We start from the raw sequence: 15,707 nt of genomic DNA, 5'->3' as shown, positions 1-15,707 counted from the left end.
AAAAAAAACAAGGAAGAAAAGAAATTTTCTAAAAATAACACTTAATATTTGGGGGCCAGTTACTGAGCTGAATATCCTTCAAAAGCCTTCTAGAGATATCGGGTATCTTGCTTTCTTTTTAGAGTAATAAAAAAAAAAAAAAAAAACTCCTCCCCATGGCCAGTTGGCATCAGATTCCCACTGGTCTAAGTTATGAAGAGGTTCCTTTGGACTTGAAGATGCCTCAGTAGCACTCCAAAAAGGGAGCCATTTTTCTCTCACTCCCTAAAGAGAGCTTGATCTTATCAAAGATTCATCCAGTCCAATTCAATGAAATCTGTTATGGTGGGTGTGAGGACTCATGTTCCTATTGTGGGGGGCCACCAGGGGTAGAGAAGGTTAATTAAATTCACCACTGCTTTTAGTTCCCTTTGGTTGCTTTAATTAATGGTGAGACCCTGCTGCATCAATTGGCTCTGTCCTTTCTATTTTGAAAACTCCTCCTCCTCCTGAGAAAGTTAATATTAAAATGGGCAAATAACATGTAAATTTTGCAATTCATTAAAGCCTTAGAAGGGGCAGGGTAGGTTTGGGAAGAACCCCATCTTTGCTTTAGACAAACAACAAAAACCAAAACCCCAAGAAATTCAGAAATCAATTTTCATTTGCTTTTTATGCGTCTCCTAAAAGGTATTTTGTGCAGAGGCATTGGAAGAGCTGCCATTTTACTGGGGGTGGGGTGGGGTGGGGTGTGTGTGTGTGTGTGTGTGTGTGTTTGTGAATTTCAGAGTGGAAATTGACTCTGAAAAATGGGGCATGCCTAGTACTGGGAATTTAAAATCTGGTACATTAGGTTATTTTCTCTAAAAAGAAATTTATTTTTGTTTAATATCAACCTTTCTGCATAAACAAAGGTAATTTCTTTCTAAATGGGAATTATCCTTGAATTAAGAGCAAGGACTACTTTTAAAACAGAAAAAACTATGAAAAATATTATGCCATTATTTTAATAGTCTCATTATGTCCAGAGAGTTCTAAACACCCTAATACTGCACAGGTAGGTATGTAGAGGAGCTATGTGTGAAAGCAACTGCATTTTATTTTAAAATAATAATTATTACTATTATTGGAAATAATATTTATTATTATTATTACTATTATTATTATAATTGGAAACCTGAGTAAAAAGAAAAGTTTTAGACTCTGCTAAAGAAAACTACTGATGAATTAAAAAAAAAAAAAGACATTAAAGAAAATCTGCAAATAAACTAAGACTGCAGTGCTGCTGTGCTGGCAGATGAGTTCAAGCAAATGTGGAAATTAAATATCACCAAAGCAATGACAGGTATCTCAGAAATGGGTAGCTCACATTTCATGTACACTCAATGGACATTTATAACCAGGGATCTGGCAGGGCCTGGCTGTAATTCAGAAAGCAACAGACTACTAGACACCTGTCACTGACAAGGGATTTTAGGAGCACAGAACACATTTACAGCAATCATGCTTTACACTTAAATAATGCCATACAACTTATTACCATGTTTTTGGTAAGCATTATGGTATCTGAAATAGAAACCTCAGGTCCTTTACTTACCTTTGAAGTCTCTGAGAAAAAGTCCCTGATATTTTTTCTTTTTTTATTTGACCATGAAATGGGGTCCTATTATGTTTTTATTGCCCAGAACTGTTTCAAAGGACTAATGTGCCTAGATAGAAGACTTTTAAAAATGTAAAATGCAATCTGAAAGTGTTATTATTATCATTACTAGTCACCAACAATATTGAGAACAGTGAGATTTTCACTTTCAAGTCAGGAGGGGATGTACAGAAAGGAGATAGCACTAATTCTCTTTGCTTAAAACCAGTTTTTCATGGTGGAAAATGTGGGAAAATGTAAAAAGTTAAGCTATCCATATGAAAAAAATATTTATTATTATTTATTTTTATTTTTATTATTATTTATTTATTATTTTTATTTATGGGGATTTATATTTTAAAAAGCACGACAGAATTTCAGCCTCTGAGAAGCATGGATACTATTGGGGGAGAGAGAGAAGGGAAAATAATAAAGATCTCTTTAACTCTAAAATTTTGTAACCTGATAAGCCATGCCTTTCCCACTGCACCAAACAGCTCAGTGGAGGCATTCTAAATATGGGAAATAGCTGTACTAAAAAAAAAGAAAAGAAAAAAAGAAAAAGTAAGAACGCTTCTACAAGGTGGGCCGCACATCACTGTTGCACCTGGCAACATAAATAAATTATCATACAATTAATTGTGATTCACTGCATAAAGTGTCCTAGCAGAATGGCCATTATTATATATAGCATTTGCCTGTACAATTTTAATAAATGCAGCAGAACTGAAGAAACTGATCTAGTAGCCCCCTTCAATTCTTAAAACAAGGAGTCACTTCTGAATGAGGTTAAACAAGAAAAAAAAAATGTAGCCCACCAAAGTTATTTAAAAAGGCAACAAAGCATGGAAATAATCTATTATCAGATAGAAACCAAAAAATGTTATTGGTTTCTCTCTTTTTAAGATTCTTTGTAATGTGGGTAAGGTATTTGGGCAATAAAAATAGGAAGCATATGCACGTAAACAACACATTTTTAAAGCAATGGATGAATATGAATGGCACAATCTAGAAACCATGTCAAAAGATGACACCTGACCTGCATTTTCAGTGGTAGGAATGTGTGGATGTCTTGTTTCACGTGTTGGGACTAGAAATTTAGCAAAAAGTTCTTATCCTAAGTCTTTATTCTTCTTCTTTGCTCTCTCCTCAGTCAATAACTCAGGCCCAGATGGGATACCTCTCTTGTCACTTCAGCAAGATGAAGCCAGCCTGCTGGGAAAGTAGCCTGGTTTGACAAGCTACACTGCTATGGTTTCAGGAAGCAGGTAACATAGGCCAGCTTTGGCCCAACGTATATCAGCTTGTTTTCTGTACAATGCTATATCCCAACTTGCTTGACTACCAAGACCCAAGGAGCAAAAGTATCCTAACATTTTTCCTTCTTATGTTTAATTTTTTCCCCTGAAGACAAATTAAAGAGGGGTAAAGGGAAACTTCTAAAATTTTTAATTCCTGACCCCAGATATGAACAGTTTGCTGCAGGATTGATGGTTGCATAATGGTATGAGCCCCCATTCTTGAGAGGACAGCTTAGTGAAGATTTGCTAGGAAGAAGCTTAATTTCTCAAATATGGCAACTGAGGCTCCAACACGTAAGGGACGTTGTCAATTTGCCAAGTAGGGGTCAGGTGGGCACCATCATTTGGATCTCCTATCTGTAACCAGTTGTGTCCCTCCCTCCTCCCAGTTCACAAGTTTGCTTCCCAGAACTAAGCTTGAAATATTGAAGTGGATCTGTAATGGCAAAATCAGTACACTGTCATTGAAGGTTCTGTGGCTTTGGGATATCTGAAATTTCAAACTACTTCCTTTTTATATGTTTTTGGGTGAATGATAATGTCATTGTTTCCCCAGGAAGGCATAAATAAGATGATAACATGGAAAACTGTGATTTGCAGGAGACACATAACAACAGCACAGTTATGTCAATACTGTCATTAATAAAAACCATCACATATTTTAAAATATTTAACAAACAAATGTAGCACAGCATGAGAAATTGTGATCTTGAAATCCCTTGAAAGGTCTTAGAAAACACAAAAGTTGATTATGGAGCTTTACTTTTCAAATTTCATTTAAGTCATAGATTCAGACCAGTGTTAACTGATGCTTTACTTAACTGTGGCAAAAAGAGTTAATATCCCAGATTTGACATAAGCTGCCTGCAGTGGAGGGAAGGGCCTGTAGAGGGATGGGGGCACTGAGAGCTGGGGAAAGGTGGAGGGGGGGAGGTGAAGGCCTCCAGAAGCATTGTTTTAGATGATAGTATTTTAAGTTTAATCAACAAGACCCTTTTATTTATTTATTTATTTATTCAAAGCCTATTGGCAGAAGACCTTACCTGTAAGCCTTTTGCCCCCAGCTAAAGCTGCTTGAAAAAATTCACATGCAAACACATATCATAAGTCATAGTCACAGTTTTCCATACTTTGTCCACATACTTAAAATGCATTTGGAACATTTAATTTTTTTAAAAATTTTAATTGTATTTCAACACAAGACATTCCACTCCCAACACCAACTCCCATTTTTTTAAAACCAAGCCCCTCCTACTGTATTCCTTGTATAAGTGTAAATGATTGGCTTACCTCGGGCTCTTCGCTAGTAAAAATAATTATATCATATTTTAAAAATATAGCCACGCCCACCCCCTCAGAACCAGTCCCTTGTGGTTTTGGATCTGGACTTGCCAACAGTGGGCCGTGTTCCCCCCGCCCCCTCCAGCCTCCCACCAGGTAAGGAGAGTGTGTGGAGAATACAGAAATTATGTTTGCAGCCCCAGAGCCCCAGATACCTGTGTGTCTGGTTTTTCAACCGTAAAGGCGGGAGGGTTTGGCGAACGAATGAGAAGTGAGGAAACGCTTAGCGCAAAGGGAAAAAGAGAGAAAGACATACAGGAAAAAGGTTATGGAGGCCCTCGAGAAGCGACCCCTCTTCCCCCGGCCAGCGGCCCAGCGCATTACCCAGGATGCCCCGCCACCTCTCCCTGCATTTTCGCGCCGCTCGCTGCAGAGCGACCGCGCACAGGTACCACTGGAGTGCGTGAACACGGAAAGTTTTTGCCCGCGCCATGGCGCAAATCACAAGACAGCCTGTTCTCAGGTACAAGTACACAGTCGGCGGGTAATTTGGGGGTGCTGGGGATGGGAATTGGGGAACACTTGAGCGTAACATGCACAGGCGGACACAAAATATGGACACCAACACACACCAACAACAAGCTGACTGAGTCAAAGCAGCCGTGCCAGGCGAGGCGGGGACGCGCCTTCCCCAATGACCCCAGCCCACCATGACCCCAACCAACATAGCCAGGGGAGACCAGAGGCCCCTCCCCAGCAGTTCCTGGCTCACCTGAAGCCCCCGCCTGTCCAGCTTACGGTCGCTGGCGCTGGCGCTGGCCTCTCCAGCCGGAAACGACCCCCAGTGTCGCTCGGCTTCACTTTTCTCCCTGGAGGGCACATACTTCGGCCACCCGAACCCACCCAAATCCCTCCCGCTCCCAGGGCAAAGTTAGGGTCCCTCCCTTGAACTTCTACCAGGATCTTCCCGCCTTTGTCCAGACCCCTCCTCCCACTGTTGAGCCCCAAGACCCACCGGGCAACCCTGCCACCCCCTCCCCGGGTACCCTGGCGGCCCTGCTGCCCACAGGCAGAGTCCGCCGCATTACCTAGAAGCAGCAGGCGGTGTGTGCACATGTAACCCATCTTCTCGCCCTGAAGTTGCTTGTCGATGAGCTTGCTGCGTTTCTTCGCTGCACGCTTCTGGGCGCGCATCTCAATGGCTTCTTTGCGTATCTGTCTGCGCTTCTCCGCCAGGGAAACCTTCTTGACCTTGGTGGGGCTCGCGGCGGCTTTGGGCTGGGGACTCTCAGAAAGACCGAAGCAGCCTCCGAAGGCTTGCACGAGGAAGTTGCGGAGTAAGTTGCGCCGGGGCTTTCGGCGACGGCGATTTCGGCGCTGCAACCACTGGAAGCAGCCGGAGGTCCCATCTTCGGACTCATCGCTGGAGGAATCGTCGTCGCCGATTGCCTCCTCCTCATACCTGCTGCAGCCTCGGCCACGCTCAGCCCTAACCTGCCAGGCAGACGCCCGAGTAGGCCGCGGAGTAGGCGGGTCAGCAGCCTGGATCTCGGGGCTGGGGGGTCTAAGGTGATGGAGACTGCGTCTGGCCCCTGAGACATAGCCGGCAGCGGCTGCCCGGGCGGCAGCGGCTGCCCGGGCGGCAGCGGCTGCTCGGGCGGCAGGAGGGATACGGGCTGCAGTGACTGCCCTGGGGATTGGTTTTGCTGGGGCAGCAGGGACTCTCCTGGCACCAGGATCTTTTGGGGCGACAGAAGCTGCCCCGGTGCCGGGATCTGCTGGGGTGACAGGGGCTCCCTGGACATCTGGATCAGCAGGGGCTCCCTGGGCTGCATCTTTTTCAGCTGGGGCTCCCTGGGCTGCATCTTTTTCAGCTGGGATGGCGGGAGCTGTCCCGGCGTCTTGATCGGCTGGGGCGACCGGGTCTCCTCCGGCATCTGGATCAACTGGGGCTCCCTGGGCGGTGTCGGAAGCGGCTGGAACGGCAGGGTCTGCCCCGGCATCAGGATCTGCTGGCGTGGCAGGGTCTGCCCCAGCGTCCGGATCGACTGGGGCGTCAGGGTCTGCCCCGGCGTCTGCATCTGCTGAGGCTGCTGGGGCTGCTCCGGTGTCAGGATCTGCTGGGTCGGTGTCAGGATCCGCTGGGTCGGTGTCAGGATCCGCTGGGTCGGCAGGGTCTGCCTGGATGTCGGGATCGGGATCGGCTGAGGCGGTAGGGGATCCGTCCCCTGGAGAGGGGACTTTTCCTTCCTCCGCAGCAGCGGTAGCCGAGCCTCCTTCCATCTCGGCTGCTTCTCCCTCAACTGGGGGTCTCTCTGCTCGCTCTCTCTTATCTGGGGCTCCGGAGACCTCGATGGGCGGGCCGTCATTCGCGATTGGGGGGCTGTCCATGTTGACGGGAGCGTCGTCGACCCCATTGGGGGCGCTGTCAATCTCGAGCGGGGGTCCGGAGATCTCCATCGGGGGGCTATCGACCGCGAAGTTAGAAGCAGGTCTGATAGCTTCTCCGGCTGGGCTGCCGATGGCGCCTGGGACCCAGAGGGGTGGCGCGTTTGCGGAGGGAGCGAGGCTGACCGCACTCGGGACCGCGATTGCCGTGAACTGGCTGCCACCGACGACTTGTGGGATAACTCGGGGGAGCCCGGGAGGTGGGCTGTCATCCCCAAATGCTTCTCTATCAAGCTCAAATGGCATAGTCTCCTCAGGGGGAGGGCTACATCCTCCTCTGAAGCCAGCATTTGCAGGCTGGAGGACTCTGGGCTCCTCTGGAGGAGCTCCAGGGACCCTTGCACCTGGGCCTCCCGGAGCAAGGTCTGGGACCTGTAAGAGAGGTTGGCTGAAGACTCCCTGGGTAGGCTGGTCAAACTCAAAGGGCATAGCTTCTTCTGGTGGAGGACTGTATCCTCCCAGGCCTGGTCTTTCACCCCTGAAGGTTCCGGGCTCCATGAGTGCTGGGCTGAAGGCCTTGAGGCCTGCAGGGGGCCCAATGGGGAACCCAGGCTGCTCCTGGGTAGGCCAGAAACCTCCCAAGCTGGGCTGCTCGACCTCGAAGGGCATGGCTTCCTCAGGAGGTGGGCTGTAGCCTCCGCTTGCTCTGGCTTCCTCGAAGGTCTGGTTGAGGCCCTGGAAGTTAGGCCTGGAGACTTCTGGGGGTCCACAGGCCTCGTCACTCTCGGTGGGGATGGGCTCATTGTGAGGCGATTGGGTCTCCATCTCTTCGGCTGGGCTAGGCCCAGCACCGGGGGCAGCTGCCCCTGGGGCCTCCAAGGGTGGTTGCTCGGGCTGTTCCCCGATTTCAGGGGGGATATTGTGTTGTCCTGACATATTATTGCCGTCGAGGCGGTTGCGCATGCCCATAACAGGGTGGCGGTCTCTTAAAATATATTGGGGCTCCGTAAGACGGAGCACCCAACCAAACTAGGGTCAAAAATTATTTTCAAAAAATATCAAAATACTAGTTGGAAAGTTTTCCAACCTTATTTTCCAACCCTTATGAGGTTGGGGACTCAGAACCTGGAATCCCTGACCATGGCAGAAGCAACTCGGTTCTTGCTGGTGGAGTCTTGACTCCTTCCTGGTCACTTTTATCCCCTCAGGCTGTCCCCTGGCCGGCCACCCCTTGGCCTACCCTTGTTGCCCTCTTCTCTTTCAATGCTCCAGGCCAGCTCCGCCTGCTTGGATATGAGGAGCGTGCCGATTCGGTCCGAAAATCGCCAGTTGCGCGCTCTCTCTGCCACCAGAGGACGCCGGTCCCGGTGAAGAGCTGGATCCGGCTCCAGGAGACCGCTTCAGGCTCCAGCAGCCCCGGACTTTGGGTAAGGGGGCTGATGAGCGCAGGCCTCGCAGGGATGTTTTGGCTCCTTCCTCTCCTCTCCCTGACTGATTTGGAGTCTTTCTCCTCGCTTCTCCCTTGGCCAGAGAGAAAGCGCTCCTGCGTTGCAGGACACGTGACGCAAGACGTGGGCCTCGGGATGCTGGAGTACAGGAGCTGAAACCCTCCCTCCCCAGCTGATTCTCGGGGGGGGGGGGGAGGGACTGCAGGAGGGTTTGTATCACCCCAGAATACCTTTGAACCCCTTAGCTGAACCCCCAGTCCCAGGCAGCCACAGATCTTGAGCTCCAAGTACGGAGAACGAGGCTGCAGATGTCTGGGAAGGGGGTATTAATGCGCGTACCGGAATGCGACAGGTGGTCGTGAGCCCACCAGAGGGGTGGAGAGGAGACGTGGATGAGGGGCTGCAAAGTGCGAACACATCATTTGTTTTGAAGACGTTCTAGGTTACTTTCTGCTGCTTTTGCAGCTTTTGTTTGTCGTTTGCCGAGACTGGCTCCGGTAAAGCACTTAAATATCCCCCAACCCCTTCACGCTTTCGGGGTCTCGGCAGTGGCCTCGGGTGGCGCAGGCAGGATTATCCAGTTTATGTGGATGGTGACGCAGGAGAATAAAAGAGGGTCTTAAGCGTGCATGACAGAGAATCTAGCAAAGCCCCCTAGGTGGAAGCTGCAGCCGCAATGATGGGGGAGACCGTGCGGGGCGCACAGTGAGACCCTACCCAGCTCAGGCCTTACACTTCCGCAACCTGGGAAAGGGTTAAAGAGGGTTTTTGTAGAAGTTTATGGCCAATTTAGGGTGGTCTCAAAGACTAGAAAACGCTACGCGCCTAAAGCACGGTTTCTCGACCGTGCCGCGCCAGCAACGGCGGCAGCGATGCGCTGATTCCGGCTTCGGGCGCCAGCTACAGCTGGCTGCAGGGTCGGTCCGCCAGTACCTCTAATCAATCTCTAGCCCCCTGCCAGTCCCTCTCCTTCCGGGTATGATCCTAAAACACCCGCTTTACTTTTCTACTGTTGTAGTTTGCCGAGGTGGCACTAAGCGCGGCCACAAACCCAGCGCTCGCCCGCAGAGCTGCGCGCCCCTTCCGGAACCACGGTGGACTCTAAACCCACAGAGGGTAAATAACCACATCACCTGGTGGGCTCGATGCATGAACACACACTGCTTTGGGTCTGGCATCTGCAGAGGGATTTGAGTCTGGGGAAAAATTGCCGCTCCTAGATCACGTAAAACCCGGCACGCACGCATCGTGGTCAGTCTCACTAGCAGGTGACAGGGATTTTCAAACCTCCTTCAGTTGCAAGAGTAGGTGGGCAGCGGGCAGGTGATCACCTTGCCTGCAGAATTTGTGGCGGAGGGACGCCAGATGAGTGTTACGCGAGGTGGGCTGCGGCAAGAAAGGCGCGCGGCACAGATCGCGGTACACGCGCCACAGGCAGAGGAGCTACTGCACGGTCTGGTTCCGCTAAGTTTAATGTATCCTTCTTTGAACCAGGGTACCACCGCCACGGCACACTATTGTCCCTCTGTACCACCATCCACGTGGCAGCGCTGTGCGGAGGAAAGCTGACAAAGTCGGCCTGTAGGTAACGTTTGGGGTTTCCCAAGGGCATAATGCCTCAGCTCGGTGGGTCTACACACTTCCGGATGGCAAGACTGAACTTTGGTTCAAAGTTTGGCCAACTACCCTCATGGTCGATGGATTAAGCATTTAAGAATCCACTGAATGGGCCCACTGGGTACCAATAAGCAACTCACTCCCCTACGACCCCAACACCGGGTCAGCTATTGGGCTGGGGTCACGCCAATCAAGGCTGCCTGGCGAATGAGCAGGGGGCGTCGGACCGGAAACCGGATATGGGTGGGAGGTCCAATGGGGGGCGCCGCGTTGGAACGCCCAAAGAGGTTGTGCTGTTGGGGTGGTTGGAAGCGGTTGGTGGGCGGGCGTACAGCGGCCAGGCCTGGAAGGCCACGAGGATAGCTAGCGCCGTGGGGTCAGTCTTTCTGATGCCACAAGTCGCAAAGGCCAAGTGAGGAGGTCGGGGGCTCCCAGGGGCCAAACCCTTGGGTTCGCTGATGGCGGTAGCCTAGCCTACCCAACAGAGAGACCGCTGCCGTGGCGAGGCGAACACACTGAAGATTTCCAGGGCCTGGAAGTAGTGGGCCGGGACCCTGGGGAGAGAGCTTACTGCCCTGATGCAGAGGAGCAGTCCAGGATGAATAAGGAGTTGAGGCCCCAGGGATGCTGAGCCCTGCACAAGTGGAAGGTCAGTAGACGTTGGGGTTGGAGCCCCAGAGAAGCTGAGATGGGGACTCCAAAGGGATGGTTTGGTCTCGCCACACCTTGCGCCCACTTCCAGAGCACCATTCTTGGAAAAACGGATTCAAGGTCTCATTGGCCTGTGGGGCCCCTTTGTTCCACATTCTTTCTTGTATCATGGTTCTTTGCTAGGGGAGTACCTTGAGAGGATAAAGATTGGGCAGATACCAGTTCCTCCTCCTAAGATACAGAGGAACATAAAAATGAAAGAAAAGATCTTTAATTAAAGGAACCTTGAAAGTCGTGATGGCAAAAATGGCGTTTCAAATGGGTTCTGTGGAAGGACAAACACCTTAGCTATGAATAGAAGGGGGCGGGGTTACGTTTGCCTATTAGGAACAAAGGACCCAATGGTAGGAAACTTGGAGCATGGCTGGGTAAACAGAACAGGCCACTTTTGATTGCTAATCTGAGTTTATGCTGTCTACCTTTCTTCTAAATTTCAGACCTTTCCTCCCAAATAATGGGCTGTTAAAAATCTTCACCAGGCTGCCCATATTGGAGGAGCAGTGAGAGAGAAGGCAGGGCAAACTGGATTGGATCTCTCTAAGGATGCCATGGAGCACCCAAGCAAACACCTTTGAGGCTGTTTTATTAGAAGATGAAAAGGCATTGAAAGTTTTTTGTCCTACAAGTGAGGAATTGAGCCAAGTTAGTAAAGGTAGAAGCAATGTGGAAACTGGGCCTGATGAAGAGAACAAAGGAAAGGGGTTGTGCACCCAGGAGGCTGAGGGTGCCCCCGACTGTTAAAAAGAGACACAGACACAATGAAAGAATTAGGAAGGCACTTAAGAGGAACATAAAAGGTGAAGAAGTCAAAGATGGGCATTGGGATGATGGGATATTGGGAGTAGGACAAGAAAGTGAGGGGAGGACCTGGAGAGGAGTTGGTAAAGATGGTGGAACCAATTTGATTTCAGACATGGCAGAGATGAAGAAGGATGGGCAGTCTGGTGGAGATTTTTAACAACCCATTATTTGGAAGAAAGGATCTGAAGTTTAGAAGAAAGGTGGAGAACCATAAACTCAGATTGGCAATCAATCTTCCTAGAATTTGAGATCACTGGATCAGAGAAAACTCTCCAGGGAAGAAATATATTTGGTGATAGAACAGTTGGAGAATTGGACAGGAAAAAGGGAGGTAGTCCAGGAGAAAGCAGGGAGGGTTCAGATGGAGATGTGGGACCACACCAAGGGAAGGGGTTTTAGAACCAGTGAGCAAACCCTAGTTTGTGATTCCTCAGCCTCTGCACTGGTGACAGATATTTGGATGTGGGTAACTGCTGTGGTGACTGTCCTGTGTGTTGCAATTTGCTGAGCAGCATCCCTAGCCTCTACCCACTAGATGCCAGTAGCATCCCCTTAGTTGTAGCAACCAAAAATATCTCCAGACTTTGCCAAATATCCTCTGGGGTGCAAAATCACCCCTGGTTGAAAATACTGTTATAAGCTGAGAAAGAACCCATAGACTTGAAATAACCTTAATTTTAAGATAGATTAGTATCAAGAAGAAAAAAATCTCAATATTTAAACCTGAAAGTTTCCCTTTTTGTTTTTTACTCTTGTTTATTTTTCTATAGAGACTCTCAGAATTTGAAAACCCCAAATTACCTGGATAAGTGGGGGCTGAGAGCTGAAAAACTTAATGCATCTTAATGCATATCAGTAGTAGGGCTTGAGAGACCCCAAAGTGTGGGCAGATGTTTGAGGACCTGTCAAGACAGCTGGGTGACCTGGCTAAAGAGACCTGAGGAAACTGGTATGGTAAGAACTGGCTGATCTGCAAGTGGATTGACTAGGGGTCCCCTTGACCAGTTGTTTGTCTGATGATTCTGCTTAGGATTGGTGATCTTGCTGGCAACCCTACTGGGGTCATTGTTTTTAGAGCCAAAGGAACTTAAATGTATATTTCCAATTCCAAATGGATTTGCATCAGGTAAAGATAAATTTTTGAGATATATTAATAGGAATGAGGAAGTAAAGGCTGCTAATGGGTTCATGCAGCTAAGGAAGAGTAAGTCAAGAAGACTAGTGCCCAAAAAAGGCTGAGGAGGGATGAAGGACAAGAGCTGTGGCCTGGTCCAAATGGGGAACTCGCTAGATTGAAGGACTGCATGAGATGGTGTGTGGATTAGAGGAGGAACTGGTTTGTTATCAAAGTCCAGGTGACAGTCTCTGGAAACTGCAGATTGTCTATATTTGATGAATTATAAAGAAATGGAAAATGGTACTCACGTTCTCATTAAACTGCATTTCTGAAGACAGTTAAATCTTCAGTCCAGGAGGCTTGGGTGGCAAATCAGTGGCTTTTTGTAATAAGTAACCCTAAATGGAAAAAGGTGTTTCCTCACTGCCTGGCTTCCTAGGTGTGTCCTGGCACCATTACCACCTTGTTAGCCCTCCGTAATACCCTGGGCTTCCCAAACTTAATTTCTGTTCATGCCTGTGTGATGATATACATTATAATTAACAATTAATTGTGTTCATACTTATATTTTGGGCTTCCTATTCATTGCCAAAAGTACAAGGCACATCTAAGTTTTAAGTAGCTCTCAGCTTTCTTGGTTCATTCCTATAGTCAAGAAAGAGAATGCCAAGTAGAAAAGGGTCCCTTGAGAGGAACAGGGCAGGAGGGGGAGAGAGCCTTCTCTGAAGCCCACTCATATTAGTTGTCATTGGGCTTCTTTAAAATGAGAAAAAGGAGGCGGAAAGATAATTTAGGCAGCTACTAAGTTCCTCAGTCTTCCAGTGACAAAGGTTTTCTGTGTGCTAACTGAGTAGCAATAAGACTTTGAAGCTGTTCAATTAATTACTGTTCAATTAAGCTGCTGCTGCTATCCCTTGCCTTCCCAGCATCTCTGCCAGCCTTGGCCGGCGGAGGCAGCAGCAGCAGCAGCAGCATATTGCTTGCTGTCTGCAGAAGGGGCTGCGTGACCAGGCTGTTTGAGGCAAATGCCAAATAAAGGAAAGACGCCTCCAATGGTTGAGGCCAGATACTGGGTTGGGGCAGATGCACAGCTGATGATAAAGGTAGTGAAAACAGTATTTATGCAAACACTTCACCTGCCTGGATGAAAAACCCCCACCATAAATTCAGACCCCCTCACTTAGCGGCCCTCTTCACAGAAAGGCCATCAAATTCTGCCTCAGTTGGGCATGCTACTGTCACCTGACCACCTGTGCCTGTGCAGTAGGTCCACACATATTCTTTTGTCACCTGAACTGCTGTGGATTGCTTCTCCAGACCAGATGATGATGCAGCAGAGTTTTGAGGGGAGACATAGACATTCCAGAAAAGATGACTGGCACCATAGGAAGGCAACCAAAAGGAGGAAGGGCAGAGGTAGGGGGTGGGCATGGGGGGTGGGAGGAATCCTGGAAGATAAATTTGGCTTTAGTGGAAGCTCTATTTAAAGTTTCTGTAATCTGTGGTGGAAATTCCAGGCACCCTGGGGGCTTCTGGGCACCAAATGCTATTTGGATTTAAGGGGAATGGTATATTTCACCTTCTCATACAACCTCAATTATCCAGAGCAGATTTTTCTAATGAATCTAATTGGGACAGCAACAAAAGCCAGGACACTCGGAAACCAGCGCTCTCCTAGGGTAGGGAGGTTGGGGGAGTGTGCTTGTCACGGTTGGTTGTCAGCCTTGTGGGCATGTGCCCCTTACACCCTTCAAGTTTGAGAGTAGGGGCCTCAAAACCAGCCCTTCCTGACCCAAAAGCCAAGGTTTAGGGTTTGAATTATAAAACAGGGTTCCTAGATTTTAAGTCTGTTTGGTCACATTTAAGATACTTTTATGAAAACTTCCCTGCATCTATGCAATCTTCAGAGACTGAACCCAGGGGTGCTCACCACTGATGCACATCCCAGCTCTTTTTTCAGGCAGGGTCTCCCTAAGTTGTTTAGGGCCTTGCTAAGTTGCTGAGGCCTGCCTTGACTTTGTGATCCTCCTGCCTCAGCCTCCCTAGCAGCATGCACAACTGTGCCCCACCCAGGTGAGATCTTAAGACATTGAAAGGAGACAGAACTTAAGGATGGCTAATCTGAAATTCTCATTAATGGCTTTCTAATGTCTTTGGCTATTAAAAATGTTCTTCCTAATGTTGAACCCATCTATGCCTGGCTGCACCTTGTCTGATCCCCTTGCCACCAGGTATTTGAAGCCTGCCATGTTTGAGAGTGCCCAAATCTTTATCTTCCCAAGTCTCTCTTTATTCTTTCATACAACTTTTTATAGCCTTAAAATGTACTGGCTTTGCCCCCTACCCCATTTCTAAATATTCTGCTCCTTCCTGTGTACTCATTCTGCCCACATCCTTCCCCCTTTTTCTCTCCATGATCCCCCAAACCTTTCCCCCTGTCTTCTTCAAATGTGTCCCCACATTACTGCCACTACCTACCCTCTGTCCACAGCCTGAGTTTACCCTGGCCTCTCTGATAGCTGTGTCCCTGGCTAATTTGTAACACACTCACCCTAAAATAGGCCCATAGAATAAACACCCAGACCTTGCCCACACTTGAAGCTGGAAGGCAGCCCTCTCAGTTCACCCAGAATAGTCTGCAGACGGAGGGTGCCATGGCGCCAGCTCCTCTTGGGTGTCCTGCCTCTGCTGGCTGAGCAGTGTCAACAGGTGACAGTGGCTCTGCAGTGCAGACTCTTGGCCTTGAAGGAACTAAGTCACTAGACTCTGGCCTTCCTGCCATGTGAATTAATGGGCACTACCCTTGGCCCAGCACAGTGCATCAGGGGGCTTCTGAAAACAAAACTTTGATTTTTTTTTTTAAAGAAAACAAATACTGGGGAAAATTCATCAAATTTTGTAAGTGGGGGAGATGTTTGCTTTGTTTATCCCATGCACTTGCAGTGGAGCCAAATTTGGCTTGTGTGTGTGTGTATAATGTGCACGCAAAAAAAAAAAAAGAAAAAGAAAGAAAGAAAGAAAAGAAAAAGAAAAAAAGGCTTAGCTATTGCCAGATCCCACGGTACATAAACAGAAACATAGTGTATCTGTGATACTAAAATTTTATGGTAAGGGGACAACTTGGAAAAAAAGTGGTTGAGAAAACACCTGGGAGGGAAAAGGTTGTGTTTACGCCGTTTTCCAGATCAAGCCTAATCAGGACACTTAAAACTATTACCAAATAATATCTTCAAGGCTGTAGACACTGTGTTCCCGCAGCATGACACCTTTCCAGGTGTCCCTGTCCTGCTACGGCACCTACGCAGTGCTTACATTCTTCTGCCTGCATTGCAAAGCCTGTTTCCAGACTAAGGTCCAGGAGAGAAGGGGCATGTGCATGTGTATATACACACACACACACACACAAACGCTGCTCAGTAGGATGG

At 48.4% G+C, this 15,707-nt stretch overlaps 2 protein-coding genes across 6 annotated transcripts in view; both read right to left on the bottom strand.

Annotated features, from left to right (window-relative positions):
- Window positions 1-15,707, bottom strand: part of LOC308647190 (neuroendocrine secretory protein 55) — a 49,471-nt gene that overhangs the window by 28,700 nt on the left and 5,064 nt on the right. The window lies entirely within an intron of this gene.
- LOC308647188 (guanine nucleotide-binding protein G(s) subunit alpha) overlaps window positions 1-15,707 on the bottom strand; it is a gene marked incomplete at its 3' end in the record, with an annotated part of 61,173 nt that overhangs the window by 41,510 nt on the left and 3,956 nt on the right. For 4 of the 5 annotated variants that reach the window (XM_081291155.1, XM_081291151.1, XM_081291156.1 and 1 more), the window contains exon 1: window positions 5,289-7,572. The exons of the other annotated variant lie outside the window; for it this stretch is intronic. In XM_081291155.1, coding sequence (XP_081147281.1) covers window positions 5,289-7,557 — 2,269 coding nt within the window. In that variant the 5' untranslated portion in view covers window positions 7,558-7,572. Of the gene's footprint in view, window positions 1-5,288; window positions 7,573-15,707 lie in introns of those variants that run through there. 5 annotated transcript variants of the gene reach the window in all.

This window comes from Spermophilus citellus (genome assembly GCF_964194105.1).
Source record: "Spermophilus citellus genome assembly, chromosome: 4".
Lineage (NCBI taxonomy): Eukaryota > Metazoa > Chordata > Mammalia > Rodentia > Sciuridae > Spermophilus > Spermophilus citellus.
The sequence above is the reverse complement of the archived record's forward strand: the minus strand, read 5'-3'. Positions and strand labels throughout refer to the sequence as shown.